The sequence below is a fragment of the Spea bombifrons genome, chromosome 4, assembly GCF_027358695.1.
Source record: "Spea bombifrons isolate aSpeBom1 chromosome 4, aSpeBom1.2.pri, whole genome shotgun sequence".
Lineage (NCBI taxonomy): Eukaryota > Metazoa > Chordata > Amphibia > Anura > Pelobatidae > Spea > Spea bombifrons.
Genome location: NC_071090.1, coordinates 50,948,108 through 50,972,835, shown reverse-complemented (window position 1 = coordinate 50,972,835; position 24,728 = coordinate 50,948,108). Strand labels below are relative to the sequence as shown.

The 24,728-nt window shown below is 37.4% G+C and overlaps 1 protein-coding gene across 1 annotated transcript in view; it reads right to left on the bottom strand.

The window, feature by feature from the left end:
* Positions 1–6,072: 6,072 nt before the first annotated feature.
* Positions 6,073–24,728, bottom strand: part of PRICKLE1 (prickle planar cell polarity protein 1) — a 33,856-nt gene continuing 15,200 nt past the window's right edge. The window contains exons 2-8 of the mRNA XM_053462502.1: positions 11,672–11,848; positions 10,445–10,558; positions 9,877–10,014; positions 9,192–9,395; positions 8,720–8,906; positions 7,576–8,442; positions 6,073–7,250 (exon numbers count right to left, since the gene is read on the bottom strand). Of these exons, the coding sequence (XP_053318477.1) occupies positions 6,412–7,250; positions 7,576–8,442; positions 8,720–8,906; positions 9,192–9,395; positions 9,877–10,014; positions 10,445–10,558; positions 11,672–11,797 (2,475 nt within the window). The 5' untranslated portion in view covers positions 11,798–11,848 and the 3' untranslated portion in view covers positions 6,073–6,411. The remainder of the gene's footprint in view (positions 7,251–7,575; positions 8,443–8,719; positions 8,907–9,191; positions 9,396–9,876; positions 10,015–10,444; positions 10,559–11,671; positions 11,849–24,728) is intronic.

Below are 24,728 nucleotides of genomic sequence, written 5' to 3'. Positions count from 1 at the left end.
ATAATTGAATATTAAAACTATGTTTGTGTTTACTTTGAGGAATGGCTTTCTATTGTAAGAAGAACCAACTGTGTATTATCCATTAGTAAAAGACCAATGTAGTAGCATTAGCATTCCTTTTGTGTCTGTTTTTAAAAAATACAGGTTTTGACTCAATAAACAGTTGCGTTGTATAAAATACAATAGGAAATGGAAGCTGGCTTCATCAACTCTATGTGGTTTGTATGGCCCTTTGTTTATTTTCTTACCTCATTTGGCTGCGGTTTTTATGTTGGAAAACACCGCAAACGGTTTGTGCTCTTGGACTAATGAACGCTTAGACTTGCAAGCCTGCATGCCAGTCTTCGGATGTGTGCCCTGTATCTGCCAAAACATACACACATGTTATAGAACAATCCCTCGTCTATAAATCCTAAACAGTGGATGTATAGATTGAACGGTGATTTTCTTACCTGTGCTTTCTGTGTGCAAACTGTTCTCAAAAGATGTTTTGCTATTATTTTTACATTTCCTTTTTATATAAAGCAAATAAAATAGTAACATCATCACTGCAAGACTTTTCAGCGACTACATTTACTGCTATAGTACAATGGATGAACAGACCCAGCACAGCAAACTGCTGAACGCTTGTGTTCTTGCCTACCACAGTTTTGTTAGGCTAGGCATATTATATTTCGGTATATATTTTGCCCTATGGGTTTTTTGAATTTGGATATGAAATCTATAAATATAGCAAAAAATGATTGTGGTATAAAGCATCCAAACTCTTTAATTGTTAGGACAGTTGTCTGCAGATCTCAGTCGTTTTGCCTTTATGATTTAGTTGCTTTTGGTAGCATCAAGAGTTGGAGGTTGGTGCGTCTGATTATCTGTATCCAATTCATCACAGTTTTCTTCAAAGTAATGGAGCACTGCTAAAAACAACATTTTCTGCTAATATATCTAAAATTAAGCTAAATGTTCACTGATTTAGGAATTTTCAGGAAGTATTAATTAAACAAAGGTATCCGGCACTCATGGATCACAATTGATGGTGCCAGTCCACACTCCCTTGTCTGGAACAAAGTAATAGGAAAAGAACACAATAGGGATATGCTCTCAAAAACCACTAAATAGTATATTAATACCAATAACAAAGTCATTATGGTTACCGTCAAGAGATAGGAATACAATTTAAGTTATTTATCTTCTCTCTATGTAGCTCCACAAATACCATTTCAACTTTGGTAGCTTATGGTAACACAATTCAGGAAGCAGTATTCCCATTTAATTCAGAGCACCGTGCTTTTCTGGTCAAATCCACATTCTCTAAAAAGAATAGTATGGAAAGATCCTATCCCCGTGTTTTTAAGAAGATGTTACAATAGTCCTTGGGATTGTTGGAAGAAATCCATACAATAGGGGTGAGAAATAAAATGAGAAACCTGCATCTGCAGTGGCTGTGCATAAACCCAGCAAGTGATGTATTGTTATAACAAACCATTCATTCATTCACTCATTCATTCAAGTAGTGGTAACTAAGCACTTCATGCAGGAGAAACTCGTGAGGAAGGTTGTTCTTAAAGTACCGTTAATGAGATGATTAATATATTTTCTATCGCTAAACTGCTTAGTGAATACATTCCAAGGGGGATGGATAGGTTTCTATTCAGAACCTGTCCAGATCAGTAACAAGTCTGTTGGTCTATATAGAAACAGACATGATGCCATTTTATTCTACACTTATTTTGTAAAATGACATTTTATCTAAATGTTATATTTCCCAAATAGGCTAGCAGGCCACAATTATCAGGCTTTGTCTCTACTAAAAGTTGAAAAAATTGCTTTCTTGCAATACAGGAGAAGGCCGGAGAGGCTAAAAATATCACCATACCGCACCATGACCTAAAATTTCAAAATTCCATTTGTCTTATGTCAAGCTTAAAGAACAAAAAAAGCTTAAAAAAAGGCCTGTTTCACAAAATTAATCTGAAATTCACTAAAAAAAAATACAAAAATCTGTTCTGCTGAAAGCATTTTGGAGGTCTGGACCATGCAACGTGAGAGCAACATGCCACCTTCGTTAAACGCCACGTGTTCTCAGATCCCCCATATCCCGCGCAGTGATTGATGTTTTACAATAAGAATAGACATGAAATTGGATTCTGTGCAAAATGAAAATTTCACACACCACAGTGACATGCTTCAAAGTCTTTATTCGCTAAACAGTGACATTTCTTTTGCCTCCTTTTGAAGGGTCTGGCCAGATCACGGTGGAGTCTACTGCTTTAGTTTATATTGAATTACGTCTTCCGAACAAGATGTGTCCCAGCTGTTGAATGCACAGTAAGAGGCCACATCACCCCCTGACCCCTTTCAGCTGCTTCCACGTCTACCTTTCTTTAACAGTCAGGCTGATGACCTACTAACTGCTCTCAATATTTTGGTGTCAGAATCATACATTATTTATTACATCATGATGACCACATACAGGACACAGCAAGTCTAAAAGTGGCCATCCGTCTATGTATTTGTAAGAAATTTCCAGTGTATCTGAGGGCTGCGCACAACTTAGGCTATGAGAAAAGTAGTTCACAATATTTATTTAAGGTACATGTTTAAAGCCACAGTCATGTTACTAAATTCCCCTGTAATACATCTTTGCATCTGCTCCAACAACTCCGTCACATTGCAATACATTCCAAATGCGTTATTGTCTAGACTCTCCTGATACTCTGCATTATTGCACCTATCAAATTGTGTTATTAATGTCACATAATACCCATTTTGTTCAACTGGTTTTCATTAGCCAATACTAAGAGTTACTGAATTTTGGCAGATGATGTTAGAGTACAAAAAAAAAAACAACAAAGAATATTTCTATGATTTTAGCAAATGCGATGAGAATGACATTAAAAATAAACACACTATGGGCAAGAATACATCTGATATTGATCGTCGGGAGTTAAGCTATGCAGTGCTGCAGTACAGACATCTCTGTTAAAAATGAGGTCATCATCCTGGATGATGTAATCCCTGTACAATGATGAACCGGTTTATGTATAATCCATTGAAATGAAAACCAGTCTCGAAAATATTTGTGCAGGGATCTGAAATCAGGTGCTCCATGACAAAGTTAATTGAGCCGTTATATACAATCTTCTTTAAAAACTTGGGGGCAAAGGGTAGTAGAAGTGGGGATTTAAAAAAAAACAGGTAAGAGTTTTTCGAACGGGAATGTTTTGGACGTGTTAAGAAGGTTAATAGTGTAATTCCAGACCGCAGTCAGAACATGGATATATAAACTGTATAGGAGAAGGACCTCCCAAGTAGTGATCGTAAACAGAGAACTTTTTTTTTGTTCGAGGCGTACCTTGGAAACGTAAAACTTGATGGCAGATAACAACCATTGGGCCCATCCAGTCTGCCCGTTTTTCCTGATGTCGGACTCAGACCTTAATCAGTCCTCAGTTTTGTCTTGGATTCAAGATAGGAGTAAAGCGATCACATGCATGTATAAAACCCCTCACTGTATGAACCTGTACCACTTCTGCTGAGAGACTGTTCCACATATCAACCACCCTCTCACAAAACTTTTTTTAATACATCTACAGGTTCTTTATTTCGAAAACTGATGCATTTTCATGACAGCGGGATCAAAAGTGAGTTTTAGGAACAAAGATTGAATACACAATGACATTTTACTACAGAGCGGAAAATATGGCATATATAAGCAGTGTATGCAAACACTATCGTTTTGTTAGGATAGTACACTTTTAGCGGCGTGCTGCGGAGCTATAAATTCTTATAGATGTAAACAGACAGACCTGTGCCATTGTGACTGCTCAGCTACCAGATATCCCATCTGATTCACTCACTCTCACGTAGAGGTCCTTTCAGGATAACACACACTCATTTGTTATGACAACCTCATACCGCTGTAGGATGAGACAGTACCGAGTTTGTCAAGGCAGAGCTAAATATTTTAAATCCGTATAAGAAACACACTCGGTGTTCCAGAATGTAGAATAAAGATTTATTTAATATTTATCCAAATAACGGGCTTTTATTTCATAAAAAAGTGAAGCGTTCCCCGTGTGGCTAAAACAGTATAGTCAGATATCTAATGAATTAAAAATACACGCTTTTAAAAGCATTTCAATATAAGTACTAACTACAGAACACTGTCGCAGTTGTACCCAGGACTGCAGGAAGCTGAATTAATTAGTAGAGTCGGACACACTGCGGGGTAGAGGTGTTTTGGGACACCCTGAGAAAAGTCTAACCTATCTTCACAACAGGCATCGCACAACAGCTCAAGCTAAAAATCACATCTCGGTCTTCACAGATGATGTGCAGAGATGAGAGCTCATAGCGATCTACTAGAATATTGCAATTGATACAATGCTATGAGCTCAGCAGTTTGATTGCCTCTGTTAACCTTACACCTTTACCTAGACTGCCTGACATCACATTTGCCTCGCCTGGGTCAATCCTTGCTCTTGATGATTGCTGTAGTAAACAGTTAGGCTTAGCAGCTACTAAACATAAGTCAGATATGAGCTATATAAACGACCATATAAAAAGAAAAACGTTAGATCATGCGGTTACCAAGGTCAGATGGGTACAAAAAACAGATTCGGTCTGCTTAGACAATATCTTTGCACCGTTTTTTTAAAAAAAAAATTTAATTACTCTTTAGTCCACTCAGTAAAATGTAACCATGTTCAGCCATTAGACCTTTATTACTTTTTGTTTAATTTACTTTTAACTTTGAAAGTGTTAATGAGACTGTTAGTGTCTATGATGGACTTGCTTGGCCAAACTTGACTAGGGAAGGTCTATATCTTCCTTTTGGAATTCGGAATTCTTGCTACCCATGAACATGTGCTTCACCCTCAGTGTTTGCGCTTCCTTTTAGTAATCCTGGAAATTCCTTTTTATGTGGGGCAGAGCTTCCCGATGCCTACGGTTTTGTCTTTAAGATCTGTGGAAATAGCAATCCGCTAGTGCTGGGGGAACAGTAGGACTGAAGACATGGTCTGATGTGTGGAACCCTTTGCTACAGACATCTGCTTTTCTATTCTTCACAGAGTTAATGATTTGTTTTTTTAATCGAAGGACTGCTTGCTTTGGAATCTCCTCCTTTGGGGAATGGTAGCGAGCCAACAAAAGGTACAAACAGTGCATGAAATTAGATACTCCCACAAAACGCCAAAGTTGGAGATGAATTTGACGTTCAAGACCCATGTACTAGCCATTTAGGCTTCATGTAAGAACTAGGACTATGACAAATTAAACCGAAATGTTCATGTAAATCATTTATATTTTTATTCACAAAAGTGAGTCAATCTTTTAGAAATACCAAACAAGCAGGAGTTTTCAAACATTTTAGAGATACAAGCTATTGCCGTGATTGTTGTAGTAAACTCAGGTCTCTTGTTTTTGAAGATCTTAAATGGTAATTAGCTGACCCATATATAATTGGAGAAGCCTGAACGTTTCACAGCTGCATGCCATGCAGAGAACAAGAAACAAAATATTTTTCTGGGTCACAAAATACCGTTTTGTGTACTTGTGTAAATTCTGCATTCTAAACTATTTGAAACATTGCAAAGGAAAAAAAATACACAATCAAGCAATAAGCCATAATGGTTCATATGAGGCCCATCTTTGTGATATTTTGAGAGATATAAAAATATCAGGTTCTAAATTTAAACATATACAATATGTACATTTATTATTTGCACAGTTAAATTAGGGCTAAAATTGTTTAAACGCTACATTATAAATAAACTGCAGCTACATATTCTACACTTAGTGTGGCTTTAAAATATTTCCAGAACTAAACATCCTTCAACAGTACTGGTTAAAAAAAAAATATATAAAAAATAAAATAAAAATCAAGTGTAAATAACATTTCTTGGAGAAAATCATTGTGTTGATAAACATCATATTTGACAGCGGGTATAAAAACTGTACTAAGAAATTATATGAATGGGTTACCATGTCCAAATGTAAAGGAGATAACAAATGAAGCAGTAATCCTAAATGTATTGACTTAAGCATAGCAGAAGGGCAATGCTTGAGTAATGAGATAACATCTTAAATGGGAAGATAGTTGGATATCAAAGCATAATGTGTGTGACGCGCAGATGAACTGCAAATATTAAATTGTGTGCAATGCAATAAAACATCAAACCCAATATGGAGCTTTCTTATTGTCCAAGCCTGCTAAATACAAAAAAAAAAAAAAAGAAAAGATATTCAAAAGGTAATTACACTGTAAACACCAGCCGACCTGTTTAGTAGATTGGCAAAGCAATAGAAAAAGTACTTTAGCAAATAGCAAAGCTATTAATGAAAACGGTGCTTTTGGAGTCAAAATGTGAATATATTGTCTTCACAGGAATGCAAAATAATGCCAGAGATTCAAGAAATAATGCAGTTTTTGCCTTTGTGACCCTTTTTCTTTTTTGATTTAGTGGTCCTTTGGCCAAAATGAGAACTTGGTAGTGCAGTTGTTGGACTAGGCAAGCCGTCTGTGTAATACTGAAACCTCTGAGGTCGTGGAATAGGCTGTCCAAGAAAATACCCTTCCTCTTCGGAATCAGAAGAGGAAGATGAACATGTGGAACACCAAGAATCCTCATCTTCACCATAAAGCCCAAATTGTCTTTCAAGTCCATACTCAGAAGTCGCACTGGTGTAGTGTCCAAAAAGCTCAGTGTTTTGCATGTATGCCTGTACCTCATGAGGAGTTTTATTATGAAAAAGTCTCTCATAATCTTCAGACGTGTAAAATCTGGATTTTTCTTTTCCACATGGTTTGTTGTCAGCAGCGAGGTGAAGTGCGTTTTCAGAACGAGATTTACGGCTTTTCCTGCGTCGATGATGATGGGGTCTTTGACTACGTTCCTCAAAATTGTAGACCCTTCTTCGACTCCTTTCACTCATTGGTGGTTGCCGAACCTCAACGCTGCTATAGTCTCCATTGTCGATGACATCATCAGAAAATTTTACTTGAGGTCTTGTTTGGGATTTTGACCTTCTCAGCATTGATACTGGCATTGGTTTTTCCTCTGGAAGTGGCTTTTCCTGGCACATCTCAGAACTTAAACTTTTCAAGGATTCTGTACTTCTATTGAGCATAGATGAATTAAGTGTCCCCATGTTGCTCATTTTTTCGCAATCCCTTGTATCCATACCTGGGAAGCTTTGAAAAGCATAGTGTGGTGGTCTTGCATTGTTTTCTCCATCTACAGATGCTCCTGAAATAAGAAAGGAAAAGTGCACAGATTAGCTTCTAGTGCAAAAGACACATACTATTTCTTACAATAACCTATAATTTGTGAAAGCAAGCTCAAAACATACTTCTTCATACAGGATGCACAAGCAACTCCAAACAGAAGGGAAATTTAGCATAATCACTTATTGGAGAATTATGATAGGTATACTATATAAATGTAACCTTTGCCCATTCATGTAGTTATAAAATGTAGTTATAGTTATTCATGTAGTTATAAAATGCAAGTCTTTAAAACATTATTAAAAAACAAAAACTGTACACCAATTACATAAGGATGTCAAAAATACCTGTTATATTAGATAAGGCCAATGAATCCATGGAATCACAAATGTTGCCATCTTGTGGTTTCAGGTCATCTGATAAACACTCCAGTGAACTTTTATACCACTGGGTCTTGTCATGTTTGTAACCGGAGGCTGTATGTTCAATCTCTAGTTCTTGCATTTTTCTGCTGCTGGCAGGACCAGGGTGACTTCCATACGCAGAATCTCCTAGGCCATCCTGTGACTGAGTCCAGTACATATCTGCCTGATACTTTTTACTTGCCAGACTCTGACTACGGACATTTCTTTTTAAATCACTGCTGCTTTTAATATTCTCAGACACCCAGTGCTCGCCAGATCTTGTGTCATCAGCCGGCTGCTGAAAGAGTCCTTTTTCTCCAAACTTTAGAAGTAATTGTGTCATGTAGTCATCATGTTCAGCCCATTCTTCATGATCATCTGGAGTATCCTGCTCCTCTCTTCCTTTCCAAAAGTCATTACTATCATAATTGGCTCCTTGCCTTGATAAGCTGAGGCCATCCATCTTACGTGACAGTGTGTCATCAGCATTACCAGAAAGTCCAGGGAACTTGTAATTTAATGCTGGAGACAGCAAGAGAGACTGCCTGCACTGATCTGCAGATCTGCTGCTCTTTCCCATGCGTATACTTCTTCTGGATTCCCTTGACCTTGCAGATTGGAACGCAGAGTCTGAAGAATCAGAGGCATGCACATCTTCTCCTAAACTGCATGTCTTGGAACAATAAATGCGGCCCTTTTTGGGAAGAAATGGACAACCCAGAAGAGAAACTTTACATTGGGCACATGAAAAGCAGCTCTCCGTAGCATGCCAATGCTGGCCATCGTAGGTCATCTGTGCATGATCGACACCTGAGAAGAGGGAAAAACAAAAAAAATTAATGTTAACAGCCGGTTGTCCTCATAGGCTTCCAACTGGTCAGGCCATGAGAATGTCTACAGGAAAACTAAAAATTCTGTAAAAATGCCAATTTATTTGAAATATGTAGAAATTAAGATAAAGAAGTAAACATGTGGTTGGGCTGACAGCATTTACAAAGTTCTATGAAGTTCCCCAGACAGTTTGCACCTCAATTCCTTGTAGCCCATACTACAGTTAAAAATATAAAAAAGTGAATTAAAAAAATACCTATATGCTCTCCACAGGATTCACAATACTCCGCATAATGGGATTCAAAACATCCACAGCAGAAAGGCCGACCATCTTTCATGATGTATCTTTGTCCTCCTAGCACGGTCTCACACTCATAGCAGCTAAAATGCTTCATATGCCAATGGCGACCTTCAGCCTCCGTGCATTCATCAGCAAATATAATCTACAAAAACAAGAATGATATAAGAAATGTGTACAAAACTTCTAGAGATAGATGAATATGTGATTGTATCGATCACAACTTGTGTATAAGTGTATAAGTAGTAATCTTGGCAAGTTTTAACTAAAATTTAGATGCAACTTTGATGCCAAGTTTTAGCGGCGAAAGGAAACTTATTACAAACATACACCACCCAAGAACAATGGGAAATCCAGTACCAAGTAAATGAACCTGAAAATGGACTACTATTTAATATAGTGTATAGAAAAAGTGTATAGAAAAACTGACCTCATCGCAGGCTGAACATCGTGGCTTAAGTAGTTCTGCATGGTGTCTCCCACAATGTATTTTCCCATCTTGGTAGAAGTATATTAGGTCAACAAGTAGCTCATTGCATGTTGCGCATGCAAAGCATGATGGGTGCCAACAGATCGATGGGCCAGCCCGAGAGACAAAAATTGCAATTTCACCTCCGTTAATCTTCTCTCCACACTGTTAAGAAAGAAAAAAAAAAAAAAATTTAATACAAGTCCCACATTAAACCATGTTGAATTGTTTGCTGGCACGTTTGCTACTATTCATATTTAAAGAAAAAATACTACTTGTGACATAAAACCAGGGAATTTAAACACCCATTTAAAACCCAAAAGGGAGAAAAGTCTAATAATCCTCAGCTATTAACTGATTCTAAACGAAGAAAAATATTGCTGATGTATGTTAAGTAGATACTTAGAGAACCACTTAATCTGTGTTTCATTATTTGAATGTGGTTTTAATAATCGTAGCCATCTGGCTATGATTTGACATTTCTCCCAAGCAGAAATCGCCTTACTCTTGCATGTGCGAGAGCAGAATATCTGGGGATACGAGGACTAAAGCACGGTAAATACACACATATATTAAATAAGGACATTGAACTCATAAGAAATGTTTGTTGTATTAATTGAAATGTTTGCACTGGAATGCCAATTACCTGTTCACACATAGCATGTACTGCGGCTCTTGACAAAAATTTTATATTTCCTCTTCCAAGCGCCTCCTTTTTGCGCTGGGTACTAAACATCTGTAATTCATTCTTCTCTTCTTCACTTAATGACTGGCAATATCGCACCTACAGAAACAAAACATTTCAGTCAATAGTCAGTATTTCTAGGCTTGTGGCTTATTTTGACACTTGACTGCTAAATTCTACAGCAGAATAAATAGAGCTATTTAGGGGCAGTTGGGCTTTGACTTAAAATTGTACAATTAGATCCAAATAAGTAAATATCTCAAAAGCCTGTTTGCCAATCTGAAGACGTTCACATCACAACGCATCACGGAATTTAAACAGCCTTGGCAAGCAGAAGGAATATGTCAACACAATAGAAGCAGGCATTCTTCAAATGGTTACTAGACAAGACAATGGGATGATGGAGGGAAGGGGGGTCTATTAAATAAAATGAAACTCAAAATCTAATGAAAGGGCATCAAGATCTGTGAACGCATTATTGACAGTCTGAATTGGTTATACTTGCGCAGACTAGTAAATCCGAGGTTACCTCATTGTCGTGCGGAGGGAGCTGATACAGGAGCTGTTTGATACGATACTTTTCGCCCACGCTGTTAACATATGGCACTTTTTCCTCAGGCAGACAGGAAAAATATAATTGGACCTGTATTTTGTATGAAACAAAAGAGTAGAGAGGAAAAGGGTTGGATTATTATTTATAAAAGGACACGTATTGCCAGTAGACAGAAAATGAGGAGGCTACAACGGCACACAAGGGGGAAAAAAAGTGCAAGGTGTGGGGTGAATTAGAGCCCATGTGATAACGGGCACCAGATGAGCTAACTGAGCATAGCTACATAGTGTGTTCGCACCCAGCTGCTGAATTGCCCCTGTGGAATGTGGCTCACAGGGAGTCTAAGGGAGGGTATCATAAATTATGCACACTTAATGCTACCATTAGGCCCACCTCCTCCAGGACTAGTCAACAAGCCTGTGGAAATTCCAGCATTTCTATCCACAATTACCTTGCATAACGTGTGAACCTATCTCGAAAACAGCCCCCTATAAACACATTTCATTTGCTCCTTGCTTTTTACACATTGGTGAGACAAAAGCTGCTTTGTCAGCTCCTGCTGGTTGGGTACATCTCATTGCTTCCATGTGAGCCCTTTCCAAGAGACCCGCACTCAGCTTCATGGGAGGGGTCACATCCCAACATGTTTTAACCAGATGCAAGATCTGGCTTTGAAGAGGCATAGCTTATCTGCAGATCCAATAGCCATGCCAGATACACTTTTATTTTTAAACTATCAGCGGTCTGCAGACACAAACTACTGCTAATGAGCTTACAGCTCCCCAAATCTGACCTTCTTACACACTCTCCAATACACAAACCAGTAACAATTCTGCAGCCATATTCAACAAGACAAAGTGCTGGTTATCCAAGCTCCTATCTAGTCAACACATGATTATTGGTATCTAGAAAACCCACAAGAAAGACCTTTCAGCACAATAAAATGAGGTTAATAAAACGATAGACAGCCAGGTGTGAATTTACACAGGAGCCAACAAGGTGAGGTAGACATTGCTCATAGCAGAATTCCCTCACAAACTAATTATTACTTAACTACAGTGTAACGTGTCTAGACAAATGCTGGTCAATCCCACCCCAAGACCTAAGGAGTTAGGAAATATTTTTGAGACCTCATAAATCGTGTTTTTCTTATATATAAATAAGGAAACATTTTATGCACGCAATGCCATCTTTGGACTGTACCTGTTCAGGACGCAGTCCTGGTGGAACCCATGTGTATTCTTCCATTGCACAGCCAGAATCGTCATCCGACGTTGAACTTCGTTGGCACCCGTAAGAGAGTTTACCGACTTTTTGCTCCATTTCCATGGGCAAGTATTAGAATATTAGGCAACGGATTGTTCCAGCTCATCAGCTGCCCTGAGAGGAAAAGAGAGAAAAGTTTGATAAAATATGAAAACACCATCCATATATTAATTTGCATACATATAGTCCACATTATAAATCGATGCCGCAGCCTTTGTTGTCTGGAACCGCAAAAACATTTTCACATTATAACTTTTAACATGATCAAAAATGGCGAGCTCCATAAAGTGAAGATGTTGCCTATGAATGGAAAAATACTAGAACTATTTTTATTAGGTAGAACTTCATTTAACTAGAATAAATTATATTTCTAGTGGTTCTAATTCAGATGGCACCTTTGCAAAGGCAATAATACTGTCTTAGAATTGGTAGTTACAAGAGATGCCTTGTCCATGTGAAATATGATGGTTTAACCAGACTGCAACGTGTATAATACCCAGGCCATCTCCTGATCACTTGCAGGTCAAGGCATTCATTTTTAAACTGACATTTTTAAAGGATATACCACATATTTGGACCCTCTGGTTATCAGAAAGAATAGTGACACAGAAGTTTAAAGAAAACATTTAGTACAGTGGGGCTGCTTTGGTTAGAAGTGTGGATCACAGTTCGGTGTCACAGCCTGGTAGCACATCTGCTACACTTTGCAGTCCTATCATGGGAACTACTCCACGAGAAAAACATGAACAGATATCATCTGTTAGGTATCTGTTCCACATTTGGACAAAAATATAGGGGACATAGGACAGATCCACAAACAGCGATAGGCACATCTATCGGGACATTCTGATAAAACTGAAATTAAAAGGATTAAAATAAAGGTGGAACTTTGCCAACATATGGTTCTAGTGTTGCTTCCACGTCCAGTAAAGAGTTAGTAGAAAGGATTTAAAGGGCTCTGCTCATTAGAAAGATATCTGGACCACACAGCAATAATATGAAAGCTGTAGTATCTGTAAGACACCACATTTTATATCTCATACAGTTAAAACATCACAATTGTTTGATTCTGCCACTCATGAGTACAAAAATATTTACGAAGGAAAATCTGCTGGAAAAAAACGTATACCACCTAACAGGAATCAGTCTGTTGGAAGCCATACAAGTGAATGCTTTTACAGTTGTATGCGTTCTTCAAAGGAAGTGGTAAAGTACGAGCTATGTCAGTGGCAGTCAGCATGTACAAACCAACTGAGCAGCTGTAAAAACTCGGCCTGGTGGAAGTCCTATTTTGAGTGAGGACTTAACTGCTTACAGCTGATGAATATGATTCTGTCCTGTAAAGCATGCATACATTCTTCACGTGCATGTAATCTAGATATAGTTGTAAAAAGCACCCACTGAGAGGATGGATAGGCAGACAACTGAATGTAAAGGGTGTTCAAGCTGTGTTTCTATATTCAAATCTATAATTTGCAAGCTTTAAGAGCACAAAATGTAAGTAGAATAGCATTAATAAAATTGTCAAGTCAAGGCTTTGGTGTAGAAGTACATATTTGACGTCTTCTACCGATCTGTTACACAATTTAATGAGAAGGGAAAGATGTGAACCTTAAAGTTATTCCTGAAAATCAGAACCATGATGAATTAGACATAACTTGAGACATTGTGAAAAGGGTATCAGACGGCTTTTTTGTTTTGGACAGTAATTTGTGTAGAAAGCCAACATTACCAAAAATATACTTCTTTAGTGACCTTCCAAACTAATCTAAAAATCACACTTCCATACAGAGTATGAATGAAAGATGATGAGCACCCTGAAATGTCACAGAGGGAATTATTTATTTTTTTCTTAGTGTACAGTGTCTTGGTTTCTGTTTTCTCAGGTGTCGGAAACAGGTGAACTAAGTCACACATTACAGAGGATAGGCTTATTTAGAGATGTTGGTATGGGTTACCGCATGTGCAATCACCAATGCGGTATTTTAAACAAAGGTTCAGTTCTAATGAGAGAGATATTTTTACCAAGAGAAAGCCAGCTTGTTCTCTTAGTACCTGATATTCTATAAATACATTATAGGGCTTGTAACTGTTTACTAGTAACTGTTAGATACAACCCCATTCTAAATAATATCAGATCTAGTTATCGTGACAGTAATATGGAGAGCAATCCTGTAATTATTCACACGGGCATTTTAGATAAGAATCCTGCTCGGCATTTTGGTTCTAATGAATGACCAAAGGACCCGGCAAAGTGCCTTTATTCCAACATACACAAGCATTAACATTCACACTGTCACCTGTTGGATTGGAAACAACAGTCCTTTGTCAGTTCTTAACGAATCCAAAAGAAACAGGTTTCCCGTAGAAAAAAAACATTTCCCAGAAAGAGTTTCTGCCTCAATCCACACAATTGCAGACATGAATTGGATTTTTAGCCAAACCTTATAGTGTGCGCACATATATATCCATGTAAATGGGTTACTTAAGATTACAGTTTTAGAGAAAATGTTTTAAGACATACCATGTGCCCTTTTGTAGCATTTCATCAGTCTAACTGCACTAATAAAAGCATTGGTTGCTGTTCTAGTATTTAGACATAAGAAGTAGTCTACTGTGTAGATGACTGAAAAAATGCAGTCATTCAAAAATGAAATGTAATCCTGCCTAGACCACCTGCATATCAGACAAGCCTTGTGTCCCAGAACCAGCTGGCAACAAAAGTATACAAGCAGCGTACCAATGCTGGGCTTGTTCCATAAAAAGGATCACATGTGAGGCCATCTTGTGTGTCCCGGAGAACAGAGGCACAGTGAGCGATCTGGCCCTGTTAGCTTGCAGCCATGTAGTTCAACCATCAACATCCAATTAACCTCACTTATAGAAAGCCTGGAGATTAAGTGTCTGCTCTGAACCATTTGTAATACTAATTATAAAAAGCTATCCACAGCTAGTGACCCAAAGTAGCAGATAGACCATAAAGCATCTAAAATACCATACTACAGGATAAAAAAATGTGCACCAAATAAAATCATAAAAATATATATATTTTAAAATTATATATATATGTATATAACAGTCAAAAAAAATATAAAATATACACTGGAAATAAATTAGGACATTTATCTTCTAATAAAAATGACAATTCTTACCTAGGAAACTCTGGTAAAACTGAAGAAGAAGTCAATGTTTGTTGGTTTTGGATCCTGTTTAAAAAGTGTTCACTAAAGCAGCCTAGAGCATTCCTTGGGTGTGAGTCTAGCACAAGTCCACTTTGTTTGTTTCCATCCTCCTTACTAAATGAGCACTCCAGACCTTATCCCTACCTGTACTTCCAAGGGCCAGCCCCTCTACTTATTCACAATGTCCCCGGCCCAGCCCCCCATTCATCCTCTGCTTACACAAAATTCCAACAACAGTGTGCTCACATGGCCACCAGCATTTTCAACTTCCTCTACCTAAAGCCCATACATATGAACTTTGGGCATCAAAAGGAAAGGCAAAACCCTCTATTCATTGGCCTTCAAAACACACCAGGGGGCTCTCTACATAAACAGCCATACACAGGAGCAAAACATTCCTGATGGATAATGTGGAAACAAGAACAATTTTTAACAAACTTTTAATAATAATAGGTTAACTACTACTACTATTCAACTATTCACACATATCTAACAATGGCATGTACTATATGTAATTATATATCCAACATACCTACCTAGCATGTCTCCTCTGAGGTCCCAAAAATGTATACGATTACATCTTTCTGTGTTAGCCAAATAAAAAAAAAGTTATCCCTTTAAACTAAATACCTCATCTAGTCATGGACTTGTACGGCTGTATCCACTTTACCTTCCGACAGGCATTCATACAAGACGCAGACAAAAGAAAGAACAAATCCAATTAAATTTGACTAAAGCTACCTTTGTCTAAGAATGCAGATAAAAAATATCAAAGGATTAAGATGAGTGATCTAATCCCAGTTATTTTGGTTAATTCATTCACATTTGCTGGCCTTGTACTAATGCATACAAATAAAAAAAAAAGTGGCTTCACCATTACCACCTTCATTTTTCACATGATGTACACCGTCTGGCTCCCCGGTCTGCACCCACAATTGAGGGGGCACCATGTAAAATTACACTATTGTTTATACTAAATTAGCATTAACGGAGGTTTACAAGGTCATTAGCACCATATTCACGTATATGTAAAATGAGAATGCAGGGTTTTTATTTTAAGAGAAAAGGGTAAATTGAAGGGAAAACAAAACAACCCATGCACAAAAATAAAGAGTGATGATGTGGCTTATTTTCAGATGGTGCCAAGTCATGTATGAGGACAGGAGTAAACCTACCCATGGTGTATCAGACAGCAGCTAAGGTCAACTAGAGGCAAGGCATTTCTGCACATATGTGCGAGCACATTAAACTACAACCGTGATTACAATATGGGCCATTGTTCTGATTGCTCAAACAAGTGACTTTCAGTGCTTCCTCAAAAGTAAACTACGAAAAAAACAGCGCAGGTACGAAAGCATACACTGTATGCATCTCAAGTAGACACCAAAGTGTAAGAAGGCTATAAAGTATGCCTTGACTGCTCTCCTCTACAAATAATAAAAATGTATCATTTTACAGTACTGCTTCTGTAGAAATTTTACAGTGTTCAGTGATGAGGGAGTCATACATTGATCAACATATAGACCCAGGATTTCCACCTTTGATGGCATTTTATTTGATTTTAAAAAAGGGCAAAATAAAGACCTAAACACAATTTGCTGATAAATATAAACATCGGCCATAGCCTTTCCAAAGCTTGCCTACAGATAATACTATCTTATATTTTTGTTTTCCTATCAAACTGCCAAAAGACAAGATGTTACGTTCCTTTACGTGCAATATATCACTCCAGCTATTCAACAAAAGTCCTTATGATTACTAGCCAGTGTTAGACAGGCAAAGCCAAACCAAAGATCTTCAGAATTGAATGACAGCTGGGGGAGCTAGCCCTGTTTATACTAAGTAAATGCGTGCAGACAGACACTTGAAGGTTTAGGTGTCGTCTCTTTGCAAATCAAATGTCCAGAAGTCAGGCATTTAATTTCTGTCGGCAGCAAGCCATGTTTGTTAATTTCTGCCATTAGTATGCATATTATTGGACAATGGAATAACCCTGGAAAGCCATAGATAGGAGTTACGTGAAAAGTACTCCTTTGACAATACCTGTGTTTATATATAAAAACCTGTCATGTTATTAGCATACATGTAATTAACACATCAGACCTTTAATCCATCAGAAATCTACATACAGTATGTAGTAATTCTTTAATATGAATAATTCTCCAATAATCTGCCATAGATTCCAATACATTTAAACAAATCTGTACCTGTAATCAAAACTGCACATTTCTACATTACACTTACATTTAAAGTTAATTTATATAAAATCGAATTATGTATGTAAGTAGATCAGCATTCCAGATAAAATCAGAGCTTCTTATGATCTGCCTGATTATTACGCCCCATTATGCTCTCTCTGCACTGTTAAATTGCAAATTGTTCTAAGTGTGAGTGAGAAGAAGAGCCTTAAGATGGAAAAATGATTAGATAATGTTGGACTGCCAATGTGAGAGAGCTCAATACATCCACACCGGCAGCCAAAAAAGCATGAGCTATAGGTAGTTCCCAGCAAGGGCAGTTCTGCTTTAAGTTTATGATCGTATTAATTCTCTAGATAATCGTTGGGCACAAGTTAAAAGTTATCTACAGGTTTACTCATCATAAATTCAACAAGTCCACAGCGGTCTTGTGCTCTTGCTTCTCTCATTGCGAGTATCTATCTAGATTCTCCTTGCTGAGCATTACTTGTTTGCTGGAAGAAAAGCTTTAAATCCCTGATAAACATTATACTCAATTCCTCTAAATGTGGACCTTTGGGAATTGTGGAGCATTTCATTTCAAAATCATGTAAAAGTAATTCTGGGTGAGGCTCTCCTACCTGCCAAAACACACAATTACATTGCCATGCATGACTGCTAACCCACCTAATTTACAGCATATTAATTCCACAAATCAAGCTGTGAAAGTCTCCAGGGGTTGAGTGTGATGTGTTGCCTCATTTCAAAAAGCAGACTAGGATTCCCCCACACCTTTTTCTTCTTAATACTACTATCCAACTAAGTTCTGGAAAGTGTGTCTGCAACCCAGTAAGTGTTCTCCAAACATTTCTAGATTTGAATATCCTAAATTCAAAAAACGGTATATTTCCTTTATGTGTATTCTTTCTAGTACAGCAATAATTACTTTAGCTGCTTTCTTGCCAGCATGCACAAGGTTTGATTTCTCTATATATTCCCCCGAGCCAGCGGTGGAGCCGATTGGAGTACATCATGTGCAGGGAGATGTGCTCCGCCGATCGTATCTCCTACAAGGCATTTACCGGGGGGAATGTGGAAAGGGGCAAAATCGACCACATGAAAATGTAAAGGGACCGTGCAGCCATCCTATGCATATGAGCCCTTTAGCAACACACAACATCCTATACACAAACACACAAGACTGAAGTTGAAAAACACAGGTCGCAGAAGAGAAACAAGTGTCTAGTTAATGGCACATGCACATTAAACTGGTTAGTGCACATAACAGAATGCTTCTCCATTACATGTGCTACAATTCCTCCATTTCTCTCCAAATTCCTAGCTGCCACTTAACGCAAAGATACATCAGCACACACGTATATTTTAATTCACCTCTCTTCCATCCCCTTAATACAGAAAACATTATTTATGAATACATGAGGTTTTCACACTTGCCAGCATGCAAAGGTTTTGGAGTGTACACCACTTGGCTGTGACGGATTTCCCATCACACTACACAAGCAAGTTCCAAGGCACCCTGGAGTTAGGGGGCACATGGTTAACAGCTGCCATGACTTAGGTTGATTTTTTAAACACTTTTTTGGGGAATGGTTCTCATTATAGAGATGTCCAGAACTCCAACAGTACAAATCTGTTTGCTTTGCACTCTAAAAACTTTACACAATAAAAAAAAAGACCTTACAAATGATATTGCTTTCATTTTTATATCACTTGGTGGGACAATTTCTTGATTATACCTTGTTTAGGGGCCACATAGTCAATGTTTTATCACAATTTAATCAATAAAGTGCACAAGACTGAAAATAGATCCGTAACAATACACGGAGAGAAAAATATATATCAAAGTGACCAACGCTTGAAGTATGACATCTGAATACAGCCTTCGGTTGTGCGCATTTCAGATTATTTTAGCCTTGTGTTATAAAATGTTATAAACAGTGAGTTAAGTCAAATAGGCTGTTAAAATAATGGTGGGAAACAAAGACAAACAAATGAGGGTTTTTACTAGCACAATTATTTATAGTGTACATGGTAAATATACACAGGGCCTTCTGTCCAAACAAGTAAAAAGAGGTGACCTAACAAAAACTTCACACCTGGTGCTTATCTGCGGCCTTACAAGTGACCCTCGGTGCTTTAAAACCTGCTCTACATGAGCGAATACTCACATTTAACTAGTAGATAAAGATTTCCGATGGTGCTTTGTGGCAATACTGTATTAACGCAACACAGATGGAATTTATTGTGCCAGTGTTCTATAACAATGGTTGTATAGTATTGTATGATTCTTTTACAAAGACTTTCAATGGGTCTACTGATGAATTTAGAACCATGTCTTATCCTTGGTGCTTATGTTTATGCTCACCTTTTTCATTTGAAACAGTATATATAAATTAAGATATAGACCTGGGTGACTTGCATGTTAGTAAGAAAGCCCAGGTTTCTACTCCATTTTTGAAATTCAGATGACAGACCTGTTGCTTTCAAGGCTCCTTACAGAATGTGAAATACTTTGTAACAAATTCCACAAATACATTTCCTGCAACTCATGTTCTGGCTTGGGTATTTTTGTAGGTCTATGTGCCCTATGTAAATATGGTATAACGTGCAGTAGAAGCATGAGACCAGATTGTTGGCCCAGCATGTAGTATTTGTGCCGCATGACCTCTGTTATAGCTGGTTCAGTTTGGCCTTGAAGAGGCTAAAGGTCTAAGCTGTGAAAACCACATTTCTCTGCAGTTACCAGGGCTTCACTACAACTGCCGTGGAACCTACAGCAATGTACTTGTCAGTACTTATTAGTGTAGGTAGGTGCTAGAGGCCACAAGACATCTGTTATAATGGAAAGAAAGAAAATCAGCAATGTTTTAAATTTTCTTTGCTGTTCTTTCATTTCAGTTCTTGGAATTAACAATTCCGTACAAGTCTGTCCTTGATGTGGACAGACAGAGGTTTAAACCACAAGCTAGACGGAGTCCAAGTGATTGTAATAAAAGTACTAGAAAGGACACCTCCCAGCAGGGCTATTCAGATCCAAAAACTTGAGTTAGTCATATAAAATGTAAACTGCTTGAATGGTCTGTTTATGGTCTGGGCCATTGTGATTCCCAAAACAGAGGACTTATCCCAATATTTTTTTTTTATTTAACTGGTGGATGGAGTAACAAACAAAAATGCACCACTGTCCTATATTCAAGAAGTGAAAATACACACAGCATAGGGGGAAATATTGAAATGTGTATCAAGTAAGTAACATTCAAAGGGAACTTTCCCCTGTGTCTTCACAGCAAGGATGCAAACTTTACTGCAAAGGCGGGAAATTTATTGAAACCCTCCTGATGAAAGTGTAAATGTCACCCAGAGGGTCAGGGTAAAGTAATGTTTTACTTATATTGGCACAATTTATTACACCCCCACAAATCACAAAACGCTACATTGGCATTATACATTCTGGATCCGTACTGCTCCTATGACAAAGCAATGTTTAATTGGAGTTGAAAGTACATTTTACACATCTACCAGTTTAACCCTGGTCAAGTCTGTTATTCATGGATTTCAGGCCACAATAAAAAGGAAACGTCATATGCATTGAGCCTATTCTAAAATTGTATACATTCTATGTTACGTTTTCAAGGACATTGTACTGAAGGATGTGCCATTTAGTGCATCTATTCAGCAGTCATTGTCATTTGTAATCTTATCAAAAGTGAGTAAAGGTCTATTAGCATAACTGGAGATATCATCCAGCACAAGACAATTCAGCTTCCAAAAAGGATATGACCCTTGGATCCCAGGAACATGTCAAGGCAAGTAAACTTTTTGCAGTAGTTTTAGTATATTGTCCTAAGACAATTGTATCCTTTTTTGTTTACATCTTTTATATAAGGAACATGATGACATTTGAATAGTGACTAGTGTATAGTCTATTCCTAGAATGCGGTGATAGGATTATTACCTGGAAGAGCTTCACAAAAATCAATGTGATCACAGACAGATTAGTGTGCACGTCATTCTAAAAGAACCACCTGTACTCATGCAAGGTATTCTGGATACATGCATTGTTAGTGAACAAGACATATATTCAATATGATATATATCTTACAGTTTAGAAGATCACATTGAATTCTTTGACCATGTTGTTGGTCTTTGCATACAAGAATAAGAGATGAGCTATATAGAAACCAACGACTGAACTGGAGATACCTTTAGGGTCCTTGTATGTCAAAAAGTAAATTTCAAAATTCTACCATTCTGATTAATTGCAACAATAGAGGGATTTATGTGCATTTTGTTGCCTTCCACACTTCCTTCCTTAGGCTGGTCACACATGCAGAATAGATTCACAGAGATAGGTGCATTGTATGGGCCCAGCAGTGTGACACGAATACAGCACATAAAATGGGAAATGGTTCCACTCTGGAATTTCTCTCCTATACGCGGAAAAGGTGATTTAGAGTGGAAAACAGGTGGATGTGACACCAGGAACACTGTTTATCAGCTCATTTTTCCCAATCTTTACATTTGCAAAAAAAGGTGTTACTGTCAACTAACATAACAATGGCTTAGTCACCAGACGCCTCAGAAGACACAGACATTACAGGTTCCTGCAGTTTAACACCGCTTCCTTTCTTTAAGTCATGTCTAAACATGTTTAGCTCACTGTTCTTCTGCTTCTGTGTATTGATTCATTATATATGAAGGTGCTTCTGCTTGCAAAAATGAAGTAACTGCTGCTTGTAGGGTTTTGACCAGCAGAGAATGGTATTTTATTTTTTACATCTAATGTGTATCCCCCTGGAAGGAACAAAAAAAGGCATTTGGATCCTCAAAGGGACACTCCAACCATCATATTGTACACATGCCTTGTACCTTCATTCTTTTCCCAGTGCAAACACAAAGAGGGATCATCAGAATGCTATGAATTCTACACACCTACACCGAGTACCTACTCCACCATGGACTTGAGAGGAAGACCCCCTACATTCATAGATAGAAAAAGATCCCCATGATCTGTAAACATTTTTTTAAAATGTTTACAGGTAACATTTAACTGCACAGTTACAGTTTGCAAAAATAATGCACATTAAGATACTTTAATATACTACTACTTTCCACACTAGGAGGGGGCTGCATGCATTTAAAAATTGAGGGGTAATAATTGTATGCCCCATTCATCATGCAAATTTATAGTGTAATTTGCTGATTATTTTGGCGAGATTCTCAAAATGTCAACAGAGCTCAGTAGTTTAATGTAAATTTAGCTCAAATCAGCAGAGCACACCCTGCCCCTTGTAAGATTTCCTTGATTAACATTTAACGACACTAAATTATTCCATCTCCTTTTTTTTCCTAAATTTGCTAAGGTCACATGTGTTGAATTTTATAAAGTTTGGGCCTTCCAAGAAATAAATCAAGTTCTCTTGTACAGATATTACAGTTCACACTGCTCCATTTGTAATGCTCCCATGAGTAAATATAATTTAATCAGGCTCTCATTTACAGGAGGTACTTTTTGCTATGGTAATAATAATAAAAAAATGGAATTCTTAGTATGTCATTCTGAATTACACCTCGAACTAACCAGACATTAAGAGAATGAAAAATTCAAAGGGTGAAGTTATTCTTAGTCATCTTTAAACATTGTAAAATGCATTTACTACCTCCGACAACAAAGCTAGGCCTCTGAGGTGTTAAACAAAATCAATATTTGTAGGACTAACTGAAAACCAGACTGAAATCCACCACATTAAAGCCAAACCAAGCTTCAATCTGCTAAAATAATGAGCTGTTCAAACACTGAATGGCCAATTGTCAACAAATGGGTTGGATTTTCCTTTTTAGGTGTGAACTTTGTGAGGTCTGAAAACTTGAAAATAGTATTTTTTTTAAGTCACATAGAAGGAACTGGCAACAACTGCATAAAACACCCATGTCATTAGTTATTCAACCAAATCTATTAGTATTTGTCTTTCTAGAAGTAACGCGTTCGCCTTGTGTTATCTGCTCCCCTCCTAAAGATTATAATTTTATTGTAATAGTTTCCCTTAAACTAGCATTTAGATAAACAACCACCTAAGTACATGCATACATGATACAAATATCCATAACCATGATCCATAAATGTGATCAAATTCACACCACATGCTTTGTTCTTTGAGGAAGCACTCGTCTTTACTACTGATACTCTTTACTGTGAGCTACTAGTTGGGAATACCTACTCCATCACTGTATTTGCTATCTCCAAAACACCTTTAATCGATCTCTCTTTATGTTAAGTAACACTTTAATTCTTCAATTCAAAAATTTAAAAAATGAATGGCTAAGCATCCTAAAATGGTCTAGTGCCAAAGTGTCATGGATAAGGACATCTACCTTAATACAATGTCAACTGCAGTCCACATAAAGTTAAGTCATGATATAATGGCATTATTGGAAAAAAATAGGTTTCATATAATATCATTAGATATAAGATATATTTCATGGTAATTGCAACACATATATGCATGGAACTTATTTGATTCATAATCAACTGTATACTGTGCCCTGAATCTACATAGATACCACACTACATCTTAATCATAATTTAACAGTTTTTTTTACCACGCGTCCCTCTTTTGTCCTATGGCGACAATATATGATAGGATTCCTAACACATATCTTAACAATGTGCTACGGGGCCGTGCACAAAAATACCTTCATTAAGCCTGTTTAGAGCACATGGAAACACTTACCAAAATTGCACCCAAATAAATGTCTTATAAAAGTTAACAGTCCAGATTCTTCAAAAGGTAGGTACTTTGCCTGTACTTTTATTTGTAATTAAATGTTCCACAGGAAATATTTACTGCAACTTTAATTATCCAATAAAAACCTGTCCCTTTGGTATATTACATGTTACTAAGAGAGCCCTTCAAAAATAAAATTGCAACAGCGTGCTCATTAACAGCGTAATTCAATATAGTCAGAGGCAATTGATTCCACTAACGGCATCAAAACCTTACTTCGTGTTCTGGTTAAAGAGGATATATTTTAGGCAATAAGTGTGACCTATGCAATCTGTGGTTTCCAATAAAATAAAAAGTTTCAGATAAAAAAAAAACGTGCATATAATCTTCTCAGAAATAACATTAGGTAATTACATAATTTTTTTTTATTTTTTATTTAAATGCTTCAAATGATATTATAAAGTTCTACACCAGCTATAAAGCCCTCTTTACTACTTATATCTTGGATCATCAAGCCCTAGTGCCCATTCTAATGCAAGGGAGTCCATGGAGGTCAACCATAGGGAAAATGGGAGACCAGTCTGGGACAAGGTATTTGTCAAGATATTGGCCAGCCTAGACAGACAGTTACTTCTTTGCAATCATACGGATGATTTAAATAAAAGCTGCAAAAGCAGATTTTACATTCATTATTAATCAGAGATCAACACATCACGGAAGCCATTCTCCTATAACTCCCGACACCTAACTTGTCCTACTATTTTATATTTGTCTTTATAGATGCATTCATAACTGGACTTCAGTAACAAAAAACCTCAAGGTTTTTGGGAGACCATTATTGATATGCAGGCAAATATAAGTCAAATTAACCATATGCCAGTCGGTGCCC